Genomic DNA, 25,960 nt, shown 5'->3' with positions numbered 1-25,960 from the left:
ACGATTAACAGGACATTTTTGAGCGGCTGCGAAGATTAGCAACGGTTAACAACGATTAACAGGGAAGTTTACTAAGAATCAGAAGGTCATTCTCTATTGAAAACGAAATGGTGTTAACCGTTTCAATGCTTTGTTAATCGTAATATTATTCTATCCATGGAATTATCATAAAAAGTTAACCGACTTTTAACAAACAAAGTTTCTGTAACACCCATAGTTTAACCAATTATAAGCTCTGAGAGAGAATTTCCACGTGACGGGAAACGGTTCCATATCGGATTGACGATTATGTCCCTAAATAAACACTACGAACTCCTTTTCTTCAAAGAGAACCATCATACAAGTCTTGTTCAGACTCTTCTGAAAAAGATAAATTACTTTTCACATTTTCCGAGCCTTCCATTCCTGAACTACAGGAAAATATGTAACAATTAGCACGCGTTGTACGGCTATTGCGAAATCTTACTGTTTTAAAGAGGGTGCTGCAAAAAACGTATATGAGGTCGTGCTTTTCCATGAGAAAATGGTCTGGCGTGAAACTTTGTGCTCAAAACAGCTTCTGTAAAGTGCTTTTTATTAGCATGTTTTTGTTTTGTCCTTGCAAGTATTCTTGCGAGAAAACGCGAATCACCCTGTACACAATCTTGGACAAAACTGTTAAGAAAATTGTATACTTGGACAGCATTTTTCTAAACATCGTACTTGTACCGGTTCTTCCCTCTCCCCCTTCCCCTGAAAGCAATGTTGTTGTGTATTCAAAAGAAAGCCTGATCCCTGGGCGTTTGTGGGAAGCAACATTGGATTGGGGGAAGGGGTTTTCTTTCCGCAAAGGCGTCATTTTGGAAATAGCTTTGTTGCGTAGGAGAGTGGACATGATGGGGAAAACTTTCTCAAGTAGTTTTGTCCAGGATGATTGGTTACTAAAAATCTTGTGACTACTGCTGGGTTGTAGTAATTTTACTCAACTGGTGTACTTTACCTATGACCAAAAAGACCCGCCAGGCCCCCCGTGCAAACGTCGGACGGTGGTCTAGATCTATATTAATACAAGTATCAATATCCACCTAAACCACCACATGTATACACTTTGGGGTCTGACAGTCTTTATTACAAACATAAATGCGTAAACCTATTACACCTTTTGAAAAATACTTATTCTAACTTATAATAAAAGTCCCAAAATAGAAACAGCCCAAACTCAAGTGAAGTGATATGAGTGTGAAGATTAGGTGGAGTGAGATAAAATGGATTTACAAAGCATGTTAGCTGTTTTGAGTCTGATAGTAAGAGGCATGGTTAGATAGATGAGGATGGTATCCGAGCGCCAGTCGCCTAATGCTTTAATAAGTTCTATCGGAACGCCAGACTGATAAGCAAAAGAGGCCCCCCCCCGCGACGAAAAGAGTGACCCACATATAACTTAGGATCGATACCAATAAGGGAAAGGTGGTCCCTTAGCTTACGTAGAAATAATGCATAGGTAAAAATCTGGGGGTCGGATGAAGGGGTGGGGACCCAGTTGAAGGCTTCACTGTCTGGGGTAGAAGGGGTGAAGCTAAAGGCATGAATAATGGTGGTGGTCGGGCATAACCTGCTGCGGGGAATACATGGTAAGGGTATTTCCACCACCCGTTCCCGAAATTGAATAGTCTTGCTCCAGCGAATAGTGATGAGTGTACCCCAGGGAAAAACCTGAAAGTCAGCTTTGGTAAGCTGCTTGCTAGAATCAAACTTGCCCGAGGAAATAGGTAACAAGTGCGCCTTACGAAACATGCCAAAAAATGCGACTAAACAGATTGCCCAAAATGAAGCATCGAAGCTGAGAATAAAATTTAACGTAGAATGGGGACGCAAAAGTATAGCCTCAGTAATAGGCACCTACGGCGCGCTTAATTCCAGTGAGCAAAGATTTTAGAGGCCAGTTGTCGATCAAAGGGTTGGGGAAGCCAAACTCCTTATGTAAAATACCAATAATGTTGAGGTAGCCATGAAGAGATTGTGGTTTTAGTGAATGAGCCAAAAAGGCGGCATATTGAAGAAGATGTGGTGTTTGCACAGGAACAGGTGTGTAGCCCATGTGATTGCAGAAGCGAAAGTAGGTGTTGCGGTGGGTTTTGTAGGTCGCTTTGGTAGACGTGGTGAAAAGCTGGGAACAATAAAACTGAACTTCCTCTGCGAGCTGTGCTGCTAGGGTAGGATCCCGTGGACCTGAAAGAAAAGGTAGTTAACGCTGTAAACAGACATATGCGCAGCCAACGGGACTGAGTTAGCAGAAACGGTAGAAAATTTACTACAAAGAAAGGCGTAAAAGTGATGAAGGCCGGTAGTCTCATGCATGCACGAGATAGAATCTGCGAGGGCGTTGTCAGTGCCTGCCAAATAAACTGCAGTGATGTGAAAATTGTAAAGATCCGAAAGCCAAAATAGCGTGCGCAAGGCGTTCATGACAACAGGACTGGTGGTGATTCCTTTGTTGATTATCTGCACAGCAGCTTGATTGTCGCTATGGATAACCACGCGTTGATGGGACCACAATGGACCCCAGCATTGTGCGGCAAGTACAATTGCCAGGATCTCCTTGTGGTTTATGTGAAGGTTCTGCCATTCTGGGGAGTCCAGCGAGAAATGATGATAGAACCAATCACCTCTGAAATAGCCACCAGCTGCAACGGGACATGCATCAGTGGACACGTCGACTGTCACTAAGTGATCTAGAAACATCCTAGTGCCATTAAAGATGCGTAGAAAATTCACCCACCAGGCGATATCGCTCCAAAAAGAGGAGTCTAATCTGAATTTCCCAGAAGGGCTCAACGCATTCATGGTATTAAGAATACAGCGGAGAAAAGTACGGCCCCCATAAACGACACGACATGCCCAATTTAATTTGCCACCTAACCATTGCGGCTGTATTTTGCTTGCACGTTGAGGACGACGGTGTGTAACTCTGCCAGTTTATCCGCCGGTAAGGTCATAGTGCCAGCCATTGTGTCAAGTTCCACACCTAAAAAGGTTAAGCGCTGAGTAGGCGGTACCAGTTTCTGTTCACTGAGGGTAAAACCAAGGTCGATCAACAGTTGAAAAAGCGTGTCGTATGCAAGCTGGCATTCTTCCCGTGTGGCGCCAATCACTAAGAAATCGTCAAGGTAAACGATGATGTTAGGGAACCCTCGTCTGGCCATCATACGGCGGACCGATTGCGTTATGCGATGAAAGATTTTCGGTGAGTTTTTGGCTCTGAAAGGCAGGTGAGTATCGTAAAAATAAGTATAGCTATGATCACCAAGAAATTGCCACTTGCACCCGGTTGCTCTATAATTGTCGGGGTGAATGTGAACAGAGCGGTATGCATGCTGGAGGTCAATTTCATGGAATATGCACATTGAAAAAATAGCCAAGAAAATCGCATCGGGCATTGGAGTAATTAAACGTTATAGGCCTTTTGTTAATCGAACCACATTGGAGTCCGTTTTCAATGCCTTAGTTCAACCTTACTTTAATTACTGCAGCAAGGTCTGGGGGAATTGTAACAAAAGTCTTTCAAATAAGCTCCAAAAGTTGCAAAACTGGGCTGCCCGTATTCTAACCTTCTCCAGTTATGACACAAGCGCTGATCCTCTTCTTGAGCAACTCAACTGGAAACGGTTGGATACTCAGCGACAAATACAAGTGGCCACCATGGTCTATAAATCTATACATGGTCTTGCGCCCGACTATCTTGGTTCTCTTTTCACTAAATATAATACACCTTATAATTTAAGGAACTCTGAAAACAAACTAGCTGTTCCATTGCCCCCCACCAATTTCTTGAAAAATAGCTTTAGCTATAATGGTGCGGTTATCTGGAACAGCTTGCCCCCTGAATTGCGGCAAACAAAATCACTTAAATCTTTTCGAAATGGTTGTCGCGATTTCTTTGACTGAATCGATAAAACGCACACGGCATCTATGTAAAGCAGAATTTCTTTATTTTCTCTATCTTTACTATTTAAATTTTTAGATCATGTTATATAGATTAAAGTAGATTGTAATTTTTTATTATTATTATTTTATCTGATAGATTTACCGTGTTTAAATAAAAATAAAGTTCAAGTTCAAGTTCAAGTTCAATTTTTGCCATATAGTAGTTTGGCCGCAGTAATGTAGTAGCATCGTAAAGAGTTTGAAATTTAAACGAATTAGTAGTGATGTAGTAGTTTACAGCCTGTCCGTGCGGATGAGAGCAATCAGTGGAATTGGGTTTAGGAATAGCTCCTAAAACACTTACGATGGTAGGCGAGACTACATAATTGCCTAATGCTATTTCTTGACGAATAGTTTGTTCCACCATAGGTCTGTTGACAGGATTAGTCGCAGATTTATAATTATCCATGTCAACATCAGAAAAGCGAGTGCCTGGTTCAACCAGTTTAAAGCCATTGCATATGCCGTCACTGAGGAAAGCGTTATCCTCATCATACTTTAATTCTAACAGCCAAAGATTGCGGTTAAGGGAACTATTACTTAATTTACGTAGGGGTAGTCATTGCGGTGTTTGCGCGCTTGGAGAACCCCGGTGACACATGGCACAAGCCGTCCCTGCAATCTTACGATTACAGACATGGGCAAAATTACAATTTGGGAGTGTACAACCCCTGGACCCATTAAAATCGCGGCAGATAACCCTAACATCTGGCGTAAAGCTGGCAAAGGTGGTGTGCTGGTTGGTATTAGAAGCAGATGGTTTAGTAGTGGCTGTGGGTGGGTTAGGTTTATAAATGGGCTGAAGTAAAACCGTATGCAAATGTGTGGAGTCAAAACTCCATGAAAACTTATAGATAGCCTGCAATTTCCTAAACTCATTATCGTACATAAGAATGGACTTCCAATCGTACCTAGCTATCAATTCCATTATTTTGACCGTGTAGGCTAGATAATCCTGAATAGCTGATTGAGTAGATAATTTGCCCTCTGAGAGCAAGGTATAAAAAATACGAGTGTTTGCAACCACCCACTGTAGGATAGAAATGGACTCTAATTTTGGCTTTTTTGGCCCATAAGTCACCACAATTTTAGCACTTCCTTGGTTGCCCAAGGTCTCTTCCTCTTCTTGGGCGACAATGTTATTTACAAAGTCTATTATTAGCAATGGTTTCTCACCCTTCGCTGTCTTCATGGGTTTGAGGAACATTTCCGTACTCGACGGCTGGTGAGATGACTGCTCGCGGCCACCTTCACACGCTCCGGCACGCTGCCAAATTGAGTCCATGGGTCGGAATTGGGACTGATCTTCCCAACCAGCCAAAAATTCGTCAAGAGGGGTTCTGCCCTCAGCATCGCTGAAATCCACCTTCGGGAGATCCTTGATTGTCAAGCGGGGGGTGTTGTCGTCACCAGCAGCATCTCCTGAGCCAGATTTCCGCACCCTCTCGGTGAGCTTTTGCTTATCCGCTATCCGTTTCCGCAATTTTGACTGTTCCTCCTGATGCCGCAATTCTTCTTCTTCCAGTTCTAAGGACTCTAACTCAGCTGCCAAGGCGGAGAAAACTGTTTCGCTCGTAGGTGAAGTTTCCATTTCCTTTTTAGGCAAGGATTTCTCGAACCCCTCGCAAAACTTTGAGGGAATACCCCAATGGTGATCTTCGCTAGGCGTTTTACACCCTGGACATTTAACGACTCTGCGATCTGCCTTGAGGTCTGAAGCAGTTGTCATGATCAAAAGAAAATTACTTGAAAAGCTAAAAGAAGCTTGCTAGATAGAAGTGCTTGCCTGCTTGCAAAGACTAAAATGCGCATAGCCCTAGTTGTCCCAGCTCTAAGAATTGCTACGCTCTAGACTTGTCGCATAATGATTACTAAAAATCTTGTGACTACTGCTGGGTTGTAGTAATTTTACTTAACTGGTGTACTTTACCTATGACCAAAAATACCCGCCAGGCCCCCTGGGCAAACGTCGGACGGTGGTCTATATTTATATTAATACAATTAACAATTATTCTTTGAAATCGAGGTGAATAGTGGCAAAATATTTACCGAGCCGTGAAAGCGGCGAGGTAAATATTCTTAAAGCCACTATTCACCTCAATTTCAAAGAATAATTGTTTTAGTATATACACACAAAGTGATCTCGACAATATTTTAAAAAAAGCCATTTAAAGGCAATTTATTGACACGTCAATTCATGCGTGATGAATGCACAGTGCATGCGCAAGAGTTATTTACAGAAAGTTCAAACGTGGTAAATCTCTGCTCGAGCTTTTTTTCTACAAAATGTTTTCAAAATGCTCAAAATGGCCTTACGGAAAGCCTAAATCAATAGTCTGGACTGAAAAAAACATCCAAAATCCTCTTTCAAAGTTTACTTAAAGTGGAAATTGAACGAGCAGTTGGAGAAGGAGCCACCAGAAATGATGCCATGTGCAGCGTTGGTCGACATGTTTTCTTGAACAAAAATGTTCTCCTGGACATTTGTGGATGTGCTTGAGTGAATTGCTTTGGATACTGTCTCTAAGGGAGAACAATTCAATTCTGCTAGCGGGTTAATGGCGACTTGATGGTCAGGTCTGCAGAAGTTGATGAAATCTGTAATCGCCGAAGACATATTCTTAAACTGCTCGAACGTTGGACGATCGTTGTAGGATTCCAAACTTGCATCGCTTTTGTGGCCCGTGACTGCTCTGATGTGGCGATTTTTCATATCTTTAGAAGACAAAATATTTACGGTGGTCGACCTGACGCAGTGATTTGTGAAAGGAGTATCGATACCAGCTCGGAGGCACATATTCTTCATCATGCTGTCGATCGTGTTATGGCCTAGAGGAAGTGTTGAATACCAAATGACATCAGAAGACGGTTTAAATTTAGCACCAGTTAAGGGCTTCTGAAAGAGTGCTTCACATTTTGGATTTAAATGGGACAGGTAAGCCTTCACTACTGCTACTGGACAGTTAGCAAGCCCTTTGCCTTTGAACATTTTACCATCAGATGGGTCGTCGGTGCCGTCTAGACCACCTTGGTGATTTTTGGTTGAAAAGACTCCTCCTGGCGTTTCTCTGTTAAGCTCAAAATATTCCAGGCCGGAATTTGGGGTTTTGGAGAGCTTTAGGCTTAATTTTGTCAATTGACGCTGGTTTTCCCTTCCTCTTCGACCAAAGTAAAGGGTTATAAAAAACCACGCTGTTTGCTGCAGCTTTTGTGGATCGTGGCATCTTTCATCTACTAGCTCGCCGGCTTCGTAGAGCTTTGAAACTGCTTTGGTCGTTAGTGCGGGTTTGTGAACAGTAGAACAAATTTGACCTGACTTGCTCAGAGTTTTCAGAAACGAATTTAGAGCTTTGTTCGCTTCCGTGAACTGGCTGTCGCTAATTATCGAAAATGGCTTGTTGTGTGGCTCGTTGCGCAAGTGCCGATCAATGGCGGCTCTGATCGAGGTAAGCATTGCTTTGTTGTAGTAACCTCCGTCCTGTTTTCTTGCAGACATGTAAAATTTCCGCAAGCATTTATTTAACTCCTCCTTGTTCATCTCTTCTATATCTGTGGTAAATTCTTCTTGCTGGGAAAACCAATCTACAAAGAATTTACTCACATTGTAACAAATTTTTGATGTGAAGAGTTATGAATGTCACTCAAACTTATTGGCAGTTGTCAGCAAAATAAAACCAGAAACACTTTTTAACACTTTCGAGTCTTCTCTTACCTTTAAAAACTTTCAGTTCATACTTAGTTGCCTTTTTTGTATTCTCAGGCACAGCCTCGTCTTGTATTTGTAAAATTTCTGCTTCTGAAACTTGAGCGAAACGCGAGTTTACGCCCGCCATTTTGTTTTTGTTTTGAAGATCACGAATTACGCATTATCCACTCGCTCGGAGGTGAATATTGTTGAATAGCCAAGGCTGCTGCCTAAGAAAAATTTTAGGGAGCCCTTCGGGCTCCTAAAGTTTAAAGTTAGGAGCCCGAGCCACATTGTTAGGAGCCCAGTTTGAAATCCATGTATTGTTTTTCCAAGATCATTACATAGGTTATAGAGGTTCTTGCACACTTTAATAAGAATTCGCCGGGCCTAATAAATAACACGTAAACAAGAATTAACCGAATTATTTACTTTCATTTATTAATTTATTCGATTAACTTCCACATCTGTTGTGTTCAATGTGACCTAGAAGAGCCTTCAAAGAATTTTCTAAAATGTAACAATTAAACTGCTTCTTACCTTTCTTATACACATTCATGAGCCGGAAAAATATTTGAGGGGCTTAATTTGCGTGTAAAAGGAATTTTCACAATTTTCACAATAAAAGAATAACATAACAGTAGGTAATTTCAACTCAGAATTATTTACTTGACTTTCACATTTGTTCAGTAACAGTTGTGTTCCACATGACAACTTAACTAGTCTTCCAAAAACTTTCTAAAGTAGAACAATCCTCTCCTTGCCTTTTTTATACATGAACAGGAAAAACAGAACAGAACATCAAGTGCCTTATGTAAACCTTAGCCTGGATGGATCTCATTAAATGAAGTGCTAAACATTTGAGGAATCATTTAAATTGAATAACATTTTCCTATCTGATTCTGTGCTATAAAAGAATTTTATGTCAATGTAACTACATTGTAAATTCAAAAGATCATTTTTTTAAGTCTTATAAGTTCTCCAAAACAGCTCGGAGTTGTCCAAAACAGCTCCATTTTAGAAGAGCTTAATTAGCCCCTCAAATAGTACTGTATTTTACTCAAGGAAAAACTCCCAATTTTGGGTCCAAAACAGATCCTTTGAATTCACAGTGTAGTTTACAATTAAATCACAGCATTGAGCAATGTTCATCAGTCTTTTGGTTTTGTCCCCTTAAGAGAACTCCAGGTTCTAGCCTCTGGATGTTTGTCCACCCAGTTCTCTCGTCGGGCTCTGACACTGTTTTCTCGCCAATGCTTGACTGCATTGGCAAGGTGCCCAGATTGAGCGAAGGCCTTGACTCTCTCTGATTTGTTCAGGCTGTGGTACTTAACTGAGATACGCAAGTTGTTGTCCAGTGTCCTAGTTGCAAGACTTGAACGCTGAATAGTTTTAGTGCGGTTCATGGAGCTGAAACCTCGCTCACAAGCTGCGGTGGACAAAGGCCAGGTGAACACAATCTCGGCAATCAAAAGGAAGTTAGGAAATTCTTCTTGTTTAGAAAACAACACAGAGTAAATGTCAGGTGTTGTCTTGTGCTTCATTAGACTCACAAGGCTCTTAACTCCCTGCCACTCACTACTGACAGACTCAGCTTTAAAACCAGCTTTTTGCAACTGCTCTTGGTACCTGTTAGCGATTACACAGAGCTGATCACAACCATAAGACGCTAACTCTTCAGGATCTGTAGGCCACGTGTCTGGATCTAAAACTGAAGAAGCCTTTACAACTGGGTCGTTAAAGAGGTAATGGAATCGCTCCCCCATGCTCTGTCCAATTTCATCCAAAACAGACTTTCTGATCTTCTCAAATTGTTCAATATCATTGTCTTCCCTTTTGATCTCAATTTCTCTGAACACACTGCCATCCCCTGCTTCTTTCAAAAACGCCTCAAGTCTTGGACCATTTAACGACTTCATATTAAGACACTGTAATTCAAATTTTCGAACTGCTGCCGCTGCGGTTGTAACTGTAAGAAACTCAGCTTGAAAAACCTTACTTAAATGAGCTGCTTCCTCCGCAATGTCCCACAGAAAACTGGTAAAGAGCAACCCTCTGAATGAGGTTAAGAACTTGACCGAAAATGATGCTCGCCCCTGTCTACCACTTGATCCTACACGCATCTCTCTTGTGTTCTGGCAATGCATCATGAGAGTTTTATATCCCCGAAACAGTACCTGGAGTGCGGTTTGAAGATGTGGCAACCATCTAGCTCCAAACACATTAGTAGGCTTAGAGATCTGGTTATCTAGTGCTTCAGCTAACTCTCTTAATTCCCTGAGGGCCTTGGCGCTGTAGTGATATTCCTGGTATAAACTGCGAAGGACATCACGTACTTTCACAAAATCTGGGTATTTTTCTAGGCACTTGACAACTGCCAATTCAAGCTTGTGTGCTCCGCACCAGAATCCCATAAATTCTCTATTTTCTTGCCTCAATAAACCAACCACTCCGTTCTTCTCACCTGTCATTGCCGCACAGCCATCAGTTCCCAGGCCTGTAATTTTCTCCTTCCAGGTGACTGAATTCATGTTGGTTACTCTTTGGAAACAGGAATCAACCGCATCTAAATAACCTCTTCCAGTTCCAGCCTTAGGTTCTTCGATTCCAAGATATGCAGTGACCGGTCTTCCAACTGACTTTTCCAAGTAGCGCACATACATAATGGCTTCCTCAATGACACCATGATCTGTACTTCCATCAATCATTAGGGAGAAAAAGTTACATTCCTTCAATTTGTCTGCGAGATCCTCCTTCATAACAGAGCTTATGTGCTCAATGAATTCAGTACATGCAGATCGTGTTAAGTAAGTTTCACCCAGCTCCACCCCATTTAACTTTTGAAGCGCACAGAGACTTTCATAGTCATCTAATGGCCGTTCTAATGCTGAAATGTAGAAGGCTGTTTTAAATTTCTTCTCCATTTTTTCGTCTTCTTTTTCGTATAACTGCTTACAGCACTTGTACATTTCAGTTTTTTTCGGATCATTTATGGCTTTGTCCGCAGCAATACATTTTTTATGGTTCTGGCTTGTTTCATGTTTTTTTAATGTTTCGTTTTTGAAGTTGCTTGACCCACTTCTCTTAGCTATTTCACTGTCCTTTGATGCTAAAGAAGGGTGCTTCGAGCAAACACCACAGTACATTGATTTCACTGCTGTTCCAACAGGTTGTGAATTTGGGTAGGGTGTGTTAGTAATGAATGGCTGCATTGTGTCTTTTCTTACAAGGTTTATACGCAACCAAGAATGGGCTTGAAGCCACTTCCACTGAAATGACCTTGTCCGTTTTTGTTCATATTCCTTACGTTTGTCCATAGCATTAGCGTGATTTTCCCTTGTCCTATCCGATTCATCCTTTCCATCTTCTTCTATCTTCCTATTCACCTCAATCTTCCTTTTATCATCCATCGTCATTGCACTCTTTACCTTTCTTTCACCCTCCATGTTCTTTTCTGCAGCCATTTTTCTTGCATCCATCTTCCCCTGATCATCCTTCATTTTCCTCTCATCCTCCATTTTTCTCTCACCTTCCATATCTGTTTCGTCCTGCATCTTAAATTCATCTGTCATCTTCGTTTCATCCTGCATCTTCAATTCCTTTTCCATCTTCATGTCATCCTGAATCTTTAATTCTTCCTCCACCAGCATTTTTTCCTTCATCTTTATTTTGTCCTCTGTCTTCTTTTCTGTCTTCCCATCATCCCCCATTTTCATTCTTTTATTGTTTATGCCTGCTTCATTTCTCTTTTTCTTTTTACATTCTGTTGGAAACCAAAAGTCTTCCAAACTAAACGACCTTTTCGGGGGGGATGCTTTTTTAGTGGACTGGTCAGCAACTTTGCGGTAGTCTTTAGCAGTTTTGACTGCATGATCGCCATATTCCTTTTTAAAAAGGGGGACAAAGTGGTTAGGAACATAAATAGCATTTGGGCGGCTGTCTAATCCACCATCCCTTGACCACAGAATATGAAAGCAATCATTATTGGAAAACACGTCTGGCCTGTTAATACGTGGTTTCACTAAGCCATGTAAGAGGGGGCGAATAGCTTCTGCACAACTTGGATAGATTGTAAAGACAGGCCTGGAAATCACTGTGGAAAGTGCCATGATGTGCATCAGCGACGACCATTCACCTAGCTGACATCCCCCAATTGCCTCACTCTGGATAGCAGACTCACGGTTGCCACTGTGCTCCCACTCTGCTATTCCATTTTCTTTCAGTGCGAGCGTGAAAACGGTGACTTCTCCAAAGGGACACCCACATTGAAGAGCTTCCCGGAATCGCGGATGGTTTCCATAGTAGGCAGTATTTTCAAACAGCTCAATGGCTGTCAGAATACGAAGACAAGTAGAGTATTCTGTTGTACCCACAAGGGCCAGAGAAATGGCGTGGTACAGGCAATTTCCATCCCCAGCGACTTCATGAGCAATAAGGCCAGTTGGTGCATCACACGGAATAAGGGACTGTGCCAGTTGGTCTTGTTTTAGCTTATCAGATCTCGGGAAGGACTGGTTAAGGTTTAATTTTCGCGAATATTTGTCCCTTAACTTGCAACACAAATCTTGGTTATTGCTAATCAGGGCTTCTTTCAAAGTTTTTAAGTCAGCAACCTGAAATATAAAGAAAACCGGCCCACTCTGTGAACTGTTCAAAACTTGTTATATTTTATTGAGGACCTTGGCCTCAATGAGGCTAGACCAGTTATACACAGTGTAGCGTTACTATAAAGATATCAAGTGGCATTTCATTTTAAAATATCTTATATCTGTCACTAAAGGAATAAAGATTCCCGCGGCCAAACCCCGAAAGATTTTGTATTTGTAAGCGAATAAAAATATAGCCCAATTACAAGTCAGTATCAGAAGAAAACAATTGATAACCGAAGTACCGTATTTATTCACTTATAAGACGCACCTTTGTTTACGAAAATTTGTGCTTGCTCGATAAAAATTTTCTCAAAACTCGGGGTGCGTCTTATAACCGAGTATTTTCCCGCAACAAAATTTAACTTTGCCAAATTTCCATATAATTAATGTTCAACTAAGATGAGAATGAATAAACAAGACATTCATCGTTGCATGGTCATCTTGAAGGTAAATTCCTGGTTTGGTTATGGAAAAGAGAGATTCTCCATCTGAGCCGTCAGAACTGGTTACCTAGCACGTGATCAAAATCTGCCCCGATCAAATTTCCTTCCACGACAAAAATAGCCGTGTCACGAAAATGATATTTGTTACATTTCAAGCGCTACTGTCTTAAACTTTCTGCACTTTTCTGTGAGCATGTTCCAGAACCAAACTCAACATCAGTGTATCGAAGCTGTAGAAACTGTACGCGAAAAGAAGCCGTTTTTATTATAAGTGAAATATCAAGCTTACAGTATCTTTGATCTCAAAACAAACGCGGTTCAAATTTCATTAGTCAAAGAAAATTTGCATGAATTTGCGAGGCAATCACAGACAGCTACCTAGCTGATCTGCTATTTCGTTTAGAAGGTCAAGAATGTCAAGTTGTCACTACGGATTAAATAAAACCGCATTGAATATAGGTCAAATGAAGGCACAGCATCTTCGGTTGTGTTTTAAAAGCGGGAAATATATTTTATTGTTTTGAAAGAGACAGTTTCCAAATCGTTATCTATATTAATATAAATGTTCACATACGGAGTCGTAAGAAATAAACATTGCTTACCTGTTGCGAGAATTCCATTGTAGTCACTGGGCTTAAGACAAATTGCTGAAACCTTTGTCGATTTTAGCGAGAAAAGAAGAACCTTTGCCGATTTTAGCGGGAAAAGCAGAACCTTTGCCGATTTTAGCGGGAAAGGGCGCTAAGCACGTGCAGCAAGGCAGAAATACAACCAACACAAAGTTGATCATTACTTTAATTTCTTTATTCAAGGTAAAGACATCACATTACAAATATGAAATATCATACTGCGTTCTCTGGCGTGTTGTTTTTTAAAGTCTCTTGAAAATGCTGATACGTTGCAAACTGGTACATGAAATCGAACATCAAGCACGTCCAGTCGATAGCACGCAAGATAGCTTCCCATTCTCGCCACAAAAAAGTTATCAAATCGACGAAAACCCAAGCAAACGATGAACTGCACGAATGTCAACATAGGCAACAAACAGCCCATAATTTTGCTATTCCATATTTGGAAGTCAAATCTCAGACCCAGTCTTCAACTGCCATCCGGACTCGGAAACGATGGCTTCGTTCGTTTCGACAAAGCTTCACAGTTGAACACGTTAGGTTTACATAATTTACGGTTTATTTGTGGAAATTTTATACTGCCTAATCGCATCATCGCTAACCATATCAACAGTTCCACTGTTTAAAGTCCTACTCCAGCTAAAGGAATATAATGTACAAGGAGGTTAAGTCTAATGCCGTGTGTTAAGTCAGGCGCCCGCGCGGGCTCCTTGTACCGAAATTTGGTCGCCCATGCTCTTACCTTGGGCGCCTCTGGCGACCGGGCGCCCGTTAGGCAGCAGCCTTGTGAATAGCCCGAGATAGCGAACCAATCAGATTGCTTAAAACACCAAGATCACTGAGTGTGTATATACTAAGTATCAATATCCACATAAATCCATGCAAATAATTACATATTGTAGTCGAATCTCTACCCGCCAATCTCCTGAAGGCAGCCATCTTTTCTAAAATACTAAAAAATTACCTTTCTACACAAAGCCCTATCGATGGGACACAAATCTTTCTTTTTTGGTATTTTAAGTAGCTTTTGCAGCGTGCAAAGATAGTCGTGTATGATTGTCCGGGGCTAGTGGATTTTGCAATCGGGCTAGTATTCTGTTCTTAACTTGCTGGAAGAGCAAATGAAGGTTTTTGTGAAATTCACATTTCAGAAGAGAAGAACTGCAATCAATGCTGCTCATCAAAATTTTTTGGGGAGGCTTTTTTAAAAGGAGTCTTGGGCTAGTACATACTAGCAATAACTTACCCGAATGGTAAGCTTTAAAACCGACTTTCTTTGCACTCGCTTTTTATGGTAGGTTGTCTGCACTAGACAAACATGTTCAATTGATGATTAAATTTAATGAACCTTTTATGTACAATACCCTAAAGGCTTTACAGTATAGGGTGAAGCTAACGTAGACTTCACCTTTAGTCGATTATCAGAAAACAAGACAGTGTACCTTTAACAAAGGGAGTATCAAATGATGCACTATGTGCTCCAAATAGATTTATAGATACATGTATTTATTGAGTCAATGTAAAAACAAATGAAACTGATTCTGATACAGCTATACCACCCAACAGGGAATATTGTTTCCAAATAATTTCAAATATTTTTCTAAAGAGCTTATTTTACAACTTATAATATGTACAGCTTTTTGACTTAAGAAATCGGAAATTTCAGCAGACCATTGATAATATTGTTTATTTACAACAAGTCTGTTTACCCAACAGGCTTAATAACCGCTAGTTCAAAGCAAAACTCGATGTGGATCATCTGAAAATACCAAGTTGCACCTAATAAAGTATATCACAATATTGCAAGTAAGTTCTGCTTGAACTGGACATTTGAATCATTTCACTGTTGAAAAAACCTAAAAGTGCTTTTGACCTTTTCAGTAACAGTTGTAGGCTCGATTACCGGCCGCTTTTCAGGAAAATGAGCCGCAGACCCGGGAGATGGGTGACAGTGATCAGATCCAGTTTTGTAGCTATTCCAAGTTTTTTTAAAACCTGATTTCCTGTAATATTTATACTCAAAGCAACATTGACATGTACATCTCCTGGGTAAGAAAAGAAAGGGAATGAACACCAGACATAATGATACTGTTTTGAATGCTTCAGTAACCCCTAACAGCTAAATATAGAAATGTAAAGAATATAATGACATTTATGGGTTAACAGATTGAACAAAATTTTCAGTTTACTCAACATCAGAGCCAGACTCTTCTTCATTGGGTTCAAAAAGGCTATCCTCAGCAGTATAAAACATTCCTTCTTGAATGCCAGCCAAGACAGAATCCTCAATGTCAAAATCAAAAATGTCCAGATCAGCAAACTCTGATGTGCCATTGTGTTGTGGCTCTTCAACAGGCTCACACCCATCAACATCACGAAAGACTTGGCCGAAGGTAAACAAAACTTCTAAGGCCACACTTAAATTCCAGATGTCAACAAATTTGAAAATGTCAGTGACAGTGAAAATTTTCTCACAATTGCTCAAAATCTGTTCCACATGCAGATCTCCAAATGCACCAGACAACTTTGCGGGAGTAAACATTGGCACATTTTCAAGTCTTACCCTACGCACATATTGTCCTCTCAAGGCTTTCTTTAGGTAGTTCAGCTTTTCACGTAGACTAGCCCTCTGAGCATCGCTCACTTCTCTAGAAAGACAATCAGTTGGACCCTCTTGGATATCTGTGAACAGTGACTTAAAGAAAACAAAATCACAACAGTCCCCTTGACATTTACAGTTTTTCTTGCAAAAGTCACAACAATTATGTGCTGGTTCAGCCGCAGGCAATTTTTCGAGGTCCACATCAAAGTTTTTAAGGAGTATTTTCCTTCTACATGTAGATGATTCTCGCACATAACTTTTTATTTCCTCAGAACAGTGCTTCATCATAAGGCTTGAGTAAAGAACCACAGACTTGCACATTTGATGGTTTGACCTACCAACCTGCCACTTTCTTGCAGATAGGTTTCAAGGTTGTAAGAAGGCCCATAGTGCAGAACTGTCTTGACATTCTTGCAGTCAATGCCCATACCATAGGTAATAGTAGCTATCAAGACACGGACTGAGCCATTTGGTTTGCCCGTTGACTCCAAAATATGATCTCGATTAAGATCATCAATTCTGCTGTGAAACATTTCCACAGTCCTCTTCTTAGGGTCACCAGAATTGCCAAGTTCTGACATAAAGAAAGAATATAAAAAGTGATGACTTTGATCGTCTGGCAATTTATAATTGTCCTCTCAGTTAATCCTGTGTGCTCCTTTAACTCTTGAACTAAGGTCTTAAATGTTTGAGCAGGATCAGGGGCGATAACTTGAACAGCATAACTTATGTTATCTCTGTTTGGGCTATCCATTATGAGGGTTGGGCTTTTCATCTCAAGAGACCGCATGATCTTGAGTCTTGTTGACATAGTTGCTGTAGCAGTTAGTGTAATCAGGGGCACTTTGCCGACAATTGAGCGGATCTCGTTGATCCGGCTGAACCATTTTCGAAAAGCCATTTCTCCTTTCTTCACTGCATAACCCCTGAAATGGAAACATACAATAATGTCAAGCTAACTGGGGTGTAGCGTTGTTTTTCCAGTTAGGTACGCACAGGAAGGAGTAGTGAAACAATCGCCGAGCGGCATACTCTCAGAAAATTTTTTTGTTTTTAGGGCCTCGGAAATGCCATTTCCATGTTTTTCGGGGGGAAGACGTAAAGACGTAAATACAATGAAATATATATTTTTAGATTTTTGAGGTACGCCCCTGGTTAAGTTAAATTTGTGGATAGTATTTACAGTATGTTCCACTTCAACTTAGTTCTATTCTCCATTTCCTTTCCTCCTTTTCCTAGATATTCATAATCTCGAACAATTAATCAGAGGACACAGGAACGTAGGAATATTCCTAGGCACAAAATTATTCTCAGCTGTAATTTTGATCAACAACACATACTACATGTACATGCCTGAGAAACAACTGAAGACTAATTAAATATAACTATGATTATATATATGTCTAAGAAAGGAAGTATCTTATAAAATAAAAAAGTCACGCTGGACTTCTTGTAATAAAATGAAATTAAGTGAGAGATGAAACCTCATCTGATTGTGATATACCACATGTACGTCTCAAACGTCTTCGTTAAAGAAATACAGCACAGCTACATTATCTCATCCTACTTTTAAATAGAATCATATAATGCAAATCGATTAGATGTAAGAGTATATGCTTCATCTAGATATTCCAAGGTTTACAATCAGAATCTGTGCACATGTTATTATAAAGAATAGCTTCCCTTCAATTTGAAAAAGTATTTAAGCTTACAATGTACAAGTACAATGTACAATGCAAAAGGACGAGAGTCAAAGTACAGAGGGAAACGGGGAAGGCTGAATAGACTTACCAGTGAGAAATACAGTGAGCTTCATCAACTGCAACCAAAAACAACCTCTTTTTGTAGGCATCGTTGCTCAGCATTGCCTGCCATCTTTTGGTAGACAAAAATGCCTCGGGTGAGCCATACACGATTTGGCATTCCCCGCGTTCCACGTGTTGTTTAGCCTCTTCGCTTTCCTGTTCGACCCTTATAAACTCAGCGTTGATTCCCCCGGACTTAAGGTAACGCACTTGGTCTTGCATAAGAGATGCCAGGGGAGAAATCACTAGTGTGATCGACTTTGCATTCGACAAAGGTCTAGTGGTGTAGTTTGGTGTAGTTTGGTGTAGTAGGTGTAGTTTGGTGTAGTTTTGTGTAGTTGGTGTAGTTTTGTGTAGTTGGTGTAGTTTGGTGTAGTGGGTGTACTTTGGTGTAGTTTTGTGTGGTTGGTGTAGTTTTGTGTACTTGGTGTAGTTTGGAGTCTCCTTGCTTAGCTTACTTTGACTCCTCGAAAGAAGTAGTAATTCAAGTAGACAGTAGCAAACATGGAATCGTTGCTGTGCTACTCCAAGAAGGGTAATGGGTTCATGATAACCGTCACGAATATAGAGACATTAAGTGACCACTAAGCCCACTATGAGAATATTGAAGTAATTTCTGTAGTTACTGTAGTTGGTGTAGTTGGTGGAGTTAGTGTAGTTGGTGTAGTAGCTGTAGTTGCTGTAGTAGCTGTAGTTGCTGTAGTTGGTGTAGTAGCTGTAGTTACTGTAGTTGATGTAGTTACTGTAGTTGCTGTAGTTGGTGAAGTAGCTGTAGTAGTTGTAGTTGGTGTAGCAGCTGTAGTAGGTGTAGTTAATGCAGTTGGTGTACTTGCTGTAGTTGGTGTAGTTAATGTAGTTGGTGTAGTTGGTGTAGTTGATGTAGTTACTGTAGTTGCTGTAGTTGGTGTAGTAGCTGTAGTTGGTGTAGTTAGTGTAGTTGGTGTAGTTGGTGTAGTAGCTGTAGTAGGTGTAGTTGGTGTAGTAGCTGTAGTTAGTGTAGTTGCTGTAGTTGGTGTAGCTGGTGTAGTTAGAGTAGTTGGTGTAGTTACTGTAGTTGCTGTAGCTGGCGTAGTAGCTGTAGTTGGTGTAGTAGCTGTAGTTGGTGTAGTTACTGTAGTTTGTGTAGTTACTGTACTTGGTGTAGTAGATATAGTTGGTGTAGTTGGTGTAGTTGGTGTAGTTAGTGTAGTTGCTGTAGATAGTGTAGTTGCAGTAGTTGGTGTAGTAGCTGTACTTGGTGTAGTTAGTGTAGTTGCTGTTGTTCGTGTAGTTGCTGTAGTTGGTGTAGTAGCTGTAGTTGGTGTACTAGCTGTAGTTAGTGTAGTTGCTGTAGTTGGTGTAGTTGATGTAGTTGCTGTAGTTCCTGTAGTTGGTGTAGTAGCTGTAGTTGGTGTAGTTAGTGTAGTTGCTGTAGTTGGTGTAGTAGCTGTAGTTAGTGTAGTAGCTGTAGTTGGCGTAGTTAGTGTAGTTGCTGTAGTTAGTGTAGTTGCTGTAGTACGTGTAGTTGGTGTAGTTGCTGTAGTTCCTGTAGTTGGTGTAGTAGCTGTAGTTGGTGTAGTTAGTCTAGTTGGTGTAGATAGTGTAGTTGCGGTAGTTGGTGTAGTAGCTGTAGTTGGTGTAGTTAGTGTAGTTGGTGTAGTTAGTGTAGTTGCTGTAGTTGGTGTAGTAGCTGTAGTTGGTGTAGTTGCTGTAGTTAGTGTAGTTGCTGTAGTAGCTGAAGTTGCTGTAGTTGGTGTACTTAGTCTAGTTGGTGTAGTTACTGTAGTAGCTGTAGTTGGTGTAGCTGATGTAGTTGCTGTACTTGGTGTAGTAGCTGTAGTTGGTGTAGTTGCTGTAGTTAGTGCAGTTGGTGTAGTTAGTGTAGTTGCTGTAGTTGGTGCAGTTGGTGTAGTTGGTGTAGTTAGGGTAGTTTGTGTAGTAGCTGTAGTTGCTGTAGTTTGTGTAGTTGGTATAGGTAGTGTAGTTTTGTGTAGTGGGTGTAGTTTGGTGTGGTTGGTGTAGGTTGGTGTAGTTTGGTGTAGTAGGTGTAGTTTGGTGTAGTTTTGTGTAGTTGGTGTAGTTTTGTGTAGTTGGTGTAGTTTGGTGTAGTAGGTGTACTTTGGTGTAGTTTTGTGTACTTGGTGTAGTTTGGTTTAGCAGGTGTTTGGTGTAGTGTTGTATAGTTGGTTTAGTTTGATGTAGGTGGTGTAGTGTGGTGTAGTTTTGTGTAACAGCTACACTAACTACACAAACTACACCAACTACATATACTACACCAACTACAGTAACTACACGAACTACACTAACTACACAGAGTACACATACTACACCAACTACATATACTACACCAACTACACATACTACACTCACTACACCAACTGCATATACTACACCAACTACACAAACTAAACCAAGTACACATACTACACCATCTACAGTAACTACACCAACTAGACTAACTACACCAACTACACATACTACACCAACTACATATACTACACCAACTACACATACTACACTAACTACACATACTACACTAACTACACCAACCACAGAAACTACACCAACTACACATACTACACCAACTACACATACCACACCAACTACGTATACTACACCAACTACACATACTACACTAACTACATATACTACACTAACTACACCAACCACAGAAACTACACCAACTACACATACTACACCAACTACAGCAACTACATCAACTACAGTAACTACAGCAACTACAGTAACTACACCAACTACACTAACTACAGTAACTACACAAACTACTGCAACTAGACCAACTACAGCTACTACACCAACTACACAAACTACACTAACTACACCAACTACAACAACTACAGCAACTACACCAACTACAGCTACTACACCAACTACACCAACTACAGCTACTTCACCAACTACAGCAATTACAGCAACTACACTAACTACAGCAACTCAGCAACTATACCAACTACACCAAGTACACTAGCTACAGCAACTACACAAACTACACCAACTACAGCTACCCCACCAACTACACAAACTACACTAGCTACACTAACTACAGCAACTACACTAACTACACCAACTACAGCAACTATACCAACTACACCAACTACACTAGCTACAGCAACTACACAAACTACACCAACTACAGCAACTACAGCTACTACACCAACTACACAAACTACACTAGCTACACTAACCACAGCAACTACACTAACTACACCAACTACAGCTACTACACCAACTACAGCAACTACAGCAACTACACTACTTACAGCAACTACACCAACTACAGCTACTACACCAGCTACAGCAAGTACAGTAACTACGTCAACTACACTAACTACATCAACTACACCAACTACAGCTGCTACACCATATACAGCAACTACAGTAACTACACCAACTACAGCTACTACACCAACTACACAAACTACACTAGCTACACCAACTACATTAACTACAGCTACTACACCAACTACACTAACTACTCCCACTAGAGCTACTACACCAACTACCACTACTACACCAGCTACAGCAACTACAGCAACTTCAGCAACTACACCAACTACACTAGATACATCAACTACAGCTACTACACCAACTACAGCTACTACACCAACTACAGCAACTACAGCTACTACACCAACTACAGCTACTACACCAACTACAGCTACTACACCAACTATAGCTACTACACCAACTACAGCAACTACAGTTACTACACCAACTACACTAACTACACCAACTATAGCTACTACACCAACTATAGCTACTACACCAACTACACCAACTACAGCTACTACACCAACTACAGCTACTACACCAACTACGCTAACTACACCAACTACAGCTACTACACCAACTACAGCTACTACACCAACTACACCAACTACCGCTACTACACCAACTATAGCTACTACACCAACTACACTAACTACACCAACTACAGCTACTACACCAACTACAGCTACTACACCAACTACTGCTACTACACCAACTACAGTAACTACAGCAATTACATCAACATTCTCATAGTGGGCTTAGTGGTCACTTAATGTCTCTATATTCGTGACGGTTATCATGAACCCATTACCCCAAGAAGGGTAATGGGTTGAGTATGCATCTGGAGCATTGACTCCTTCAGAACAAAATTGGGCACAGATAGAGAAAGAAGCCTTGGCTGTCCTGTATGGCCTTGAACGATTTGATCAGTATGCTTATGGTCGTGCAGTATCAGTACAGAATGACCACAAACCTCGTGCTGATATACTACGCAAGCCGCTGAGCATGGCTCCAAAGCATATCCAAGACATCATAACGCGTTATAACCGGTATGATGTCAACTTCGTGTTTATGAAAGGCACTTGTCTACACATTGCCAACACCTTAAGTAGAGCTCACTTAGACTCTGCTGAAGGTAACCAGGAAACCGTGCGCGAATCATGAACATATATGCCTTTGCTGAAATCCCAGATAAACGTTTGGACGAGATAAGCGAAGCAACTTTGCACGACACTAGCCCACAATCCGTTATCAAGTTAGTCTTGGATGGATGGCCTCAAGACGAACACAATATTGCCCCTCAAGCCTTACCTTATTTTGACATGCGTGACTCTCTCAAGTTTTCTTTTTCCGTTTTCGCTTTCCTAATAAAACCATTTGTTTGTGATTTGCATGCAATTTTGCTGCCTCTAGCGCTCGATCCAGTTTCTTTGCATGCTTCCACTAAAGTTTCACTTAGTAATTCAGACGCAGTATCAATGCTATCATTGATTTTTTTTTTTTCATTGGAAGGAGCTAAAGTAGGTCATAGTACGCAGACTGGCGACGAGTATGTTGATGTTAAACTAATCTTTTTTAGGGATGTAATGTCATTAATTCGTAGCTACTTTATGGATTTTAATTATATATAAGGTGGGCTACGAAATAGTGTACAAGAAGAACTGTATTTTTAGAGGCTAATAACAACGACAGAAGTAGAGGAAATGTTTTCTTTAACAGTATTGATAGTGTGACAAGCAGACTTGCATTTTAATTATACAACATTTAAGGTTTGTCTACATGCAAGGAATCCAAAATATATTTTCCGTGGATGTGTGTGAAGAATAACTAAAGAAACCTGCTACAACAGGCCTAGCCACAGTTAATCCCTAGCTGTACGCATTGCTTTGCGCAGTTATTTTGCTGGAAGAGTTTATGTGCTATTGATGTAGTGTACACATGGTGACATGAAATAGTGAGTCACCACACCGTGTCACCAAAATGTAATTGGGCTATATGGTGAAATCATGGATCGTTACAAGAAAAAAACTTTATTAATCGCTAGCACAGAAGATAATTTTCTAACTTTTCGGCTTTCCCAGCGGCTGGGTACCTGATCTCAGGTCTTTTTTAGCTTTGTACAAGGTGGCGTTGAAGTTTGCTTATAAAATTCTTTCCAGATAATTCAATTAAGAACTAGCAGTAACTCGTGCACACTTTCACAATTTAACATAAATCGTACGTTACGGAACCAGAAATGTGAAAGTAACGATGCAGGGTACATTTTGAGAGTTTTATATGCCTTGAGTGAGAAATTGTTCTACAATAGTTTACAGAAGCTATATTTTCGGGACATTCATAATGGTCGAGGCCTCCATTCTTTGTGCTGTTAACTTATAAGGAACTGTAAACACCGTGTCTTTTACCGAATTTCGGGTTTTATGCTTGAAAACTACGCAGACGAATTGAGTTGTCCAAGAAAATTTACTCTTACAGCTCTAATAGAGATGACAATCGTGCTACAATATCGGCAGCAAATAATATGACCTCCTTGTTGAAATGTTTAGTACCCTGAGTTGTTAGCTCATACCAAAATACGTTTACAACTTTGGGAAGTAAACATCTCCACATCCTAATTTCATTAAATAGCACTGAATGATTTTGCTTCGGATCTAGTCTTTAGATCATTAGCAGGGAAATTACGTTAGAGTTCGCGCAATTTTCCGTCCTATTCCCTCTCATTAGACCACATACTCCAAATACCTTTAAAACACAATCCTCGTCACATTAGTTGGGACAGTTGGGATGTTTTCTGCCCTTCTAATGTTAGTTTCTGCGAGTTGGCATCACAGAAGAAAAACATTCAACACGTAATGTGACGAGGGTTGTGGCTTTTATCCTGAATGATAGGTGACAGTGATCTGTTAAATGTGGCATTAATGGGTTAACAATAAGATATCGCACACTTCTTAGAATACTTTTTGATACTATTATGTAATCAACAACACTGTAACAGCCGTCAATTCGATGTCAATTCCACGTTTTATTCGATCCGATCAACTACGCTCAGCACACCGTTCGAATACAATACCGTACAAGAAATCCTTACAAACAAGCAAGTGTCTCTATCCGTAACCTTGAAAACTGCTGAAATATCCGTAATGCTTCCGTAATGTTCTATTCCTTCCATGTGAGTCTAGTTAAACGATCCTTATCCGAGAAATAAAGGCGAAAATAACAAGCGATAAAAGCACATGTATGCCGAGGTTTTACCTAGTGTCGAATGACAACACCTCGGCGCAGACTGGGCCTAGTGCACAGGACACCTAGCATTTACATGGCTCCCCTAAAATGTTTGTCATTTTAACCAAAACAAATCTTACTCTAACTCGTTTAGAATACTAGAATTGCTAAGCGTTCTAGATATCCTGTTTCTGTAACATCACAGTTCCTCAGGCTCCTCGTCGGGGATTCCCGGTCTATCCTTAGGTGACTCTAGCAACAGCACAAGTTTATTGACTGGTCGATCCAATACTGATCCAGTTCCGGTTTGAACAGTCACCGATCTGACCTGGCCTTCATCATCACGACGTGTGGTAAGCACTTTAGCCATAGGCCACTTATTCCTACAAGAATTGTTGTCCTTTAATAGAACAATGTCGCCTTCCGTGAAGTTTCTTCTCTTGTGTGTCCACTTTTGTCTCAACTGTAGGATCTGAAGATATTCTTTACTCCATCTATTCCAGAATTCATTAGCAATATGCTGTATGCGCCTCCAGCGACGTTTGCAGTAAGTATCTTCTCGTTGAAACTTTCCTGGAGGGGGGAGAATGAGCTTGGATTTACCAGTGAGAAGGGTACTTGGCGATAGTGGCAACGGTGAGAGCGGATCACTTAAGGTCTCGGTAGTCAGAGGACGACTGTTGACAACAGCTTCAGCTTCACATAACAAAGTTCGCAACGATTCGTCGTTTAAGCTGTGACCATGCTGTTTCATAAGTGCTGCCATGATGTTCCGCACCGACCGAATTTGTCGTTCCCAAACGCCTCCGAAATTACTTGCAGTAGCAGGATTTCTGATCCAATCAATGTTCTCCTTAAGCAACTCTGCCTTAATTTTCTCATCATCCATTTCTTGAAGTGCTGCCTTTAACTCGTTTTCGGCCCCAACAAAATTAGTCCCTTGGTCACTGCGAAGTTCTCTTATGGGTCCTCTACGACAGGTAAAGCGCCGTAATGCTTGTAAGAATGAATCTGTTTCCCTGGAGTGGGCTACTTCGATATGTATCGCACGACTGGCCAAACAAGTAAATAGGGCTCCGTACCTTTTAACTTCTTTCCTGCCTTCTTTGACATACCACGGACCAAAGTAGTCCACTGCACAGTATGAAAACTGTGGCGTGGGTTCAACACGGGAACTTGGGAGGTTGGCCATTTTCTGTTCTCCAAAAGTACCACGGAGATGTCGACACGTGACGCACCTTGATATGAAGTGTCTGACCGCAGCATTTCCATTGATAATCCAGTAACCACTCGAACGAAGTTCGTTTAAGGTGAGACCTCTTCCGCTGTGGTGAGTTTTCTCATGGGCGTGACGGAGGACCAGCTCTGTAATATGACCAGTCTTCGGTAAGATGACAGGGTTCTTAAGACTGTCTGAGAGGTTAGCCTTCTTTATCCGTCCTCCAACTCTCAACATTCCGCTAGCATCCAGGTATGGGTCAAGGGCGTTAAGGCTGCTACTTTTCTTCAGAACTGCTTTCCTTTCCTTATCATGATGACGATCTTTAGGCACACTTCCGGTCTGGGTTGGAAATCTTTCAGAATCTTGATTTCTTTATCGAAATAATTCGCTTGCACCAGCTTGAGAATTTCTGTTTCTGCATGTTCAAGGTCTCTGACCATAAAGGAAGTAGCCGGGCAACCTTCACATTC

At 40.9% G+C, this 25,960-nt stretch overlaps 3 protein-coding genes across 3 annotated transcripts; 1 reads left to right on the top strand and 2 right to left on the bottom strand.

The window, feature by feature from the left end:
* Positions 1–2,873: 2,873 nt before the first annotated feature.
* On the top strand, positions 2,874–3,924 carry LOC140931663 (uncharacterized). Its single transcript, XM_073381445.1, has 2 exons — positions 2,874–2,937; positions 3,341–3,924. The coding sequence occupies exons 1-2, from the start codon at positions 2,874–2,876 to the stop codon at positions 3,922–3,924; spliced, it is 648 nt and encodes a 215-aa protein (XP_073237546.1).
* Positions 3,925–8,063: 4,139 nt separating this feature from the next.
* On the bottom strand, positions 8,064–14,158 carry LOC140930616 (zinc finger protein 862-like). Its single transcript, XM_073380343.1, has one exon. It carries the CDS (start codon positions 11,764–11,766, stop codon positions 8,800–8,802), a length of 2,967 nt encoding a protein of 988 aa, XP_073236444.1. The 5' UTR covers positions 11,767–14,158; the 3' UTR covers positions 8,064–8,799.
* A 10,309-nt stretch (positions 14,159–24,467) lies between these two features.
* LOC140931661 (uncharacterized) lies at positions 24,468–25,724 on the bottom strand. The gene has a single exon (XM_073381444.1). The coding sequence runs from the start codon at positions 25,722–25,724 to the stop codon at positions 24,468–24,470; it is 1,257 nt and encodes a 418-aa protein (XP_073237545.1).
* Between the last annotated feature and the right edge of the window lie 236 nt (positions 25,725–25,960).

The sequence above is a fragment of the Porites lutea genome, chromosome 3 (genome assembly GCF_958299795.1).
Source record: "Porites lutea chromosome 3, jaPorLute2.1, whole genome shotgun sequence".
NCBI lineage: Eukaryota > Metazoa > Cnidaria > Anthozoa > Scleractinia > Poritidae > Porites > Porites lutea.
The sequence above is the reverse complement of the archived record's forward strand: the minus strand, read 5'-3'. Positions and strand labels throughout refer to the sequence as shown.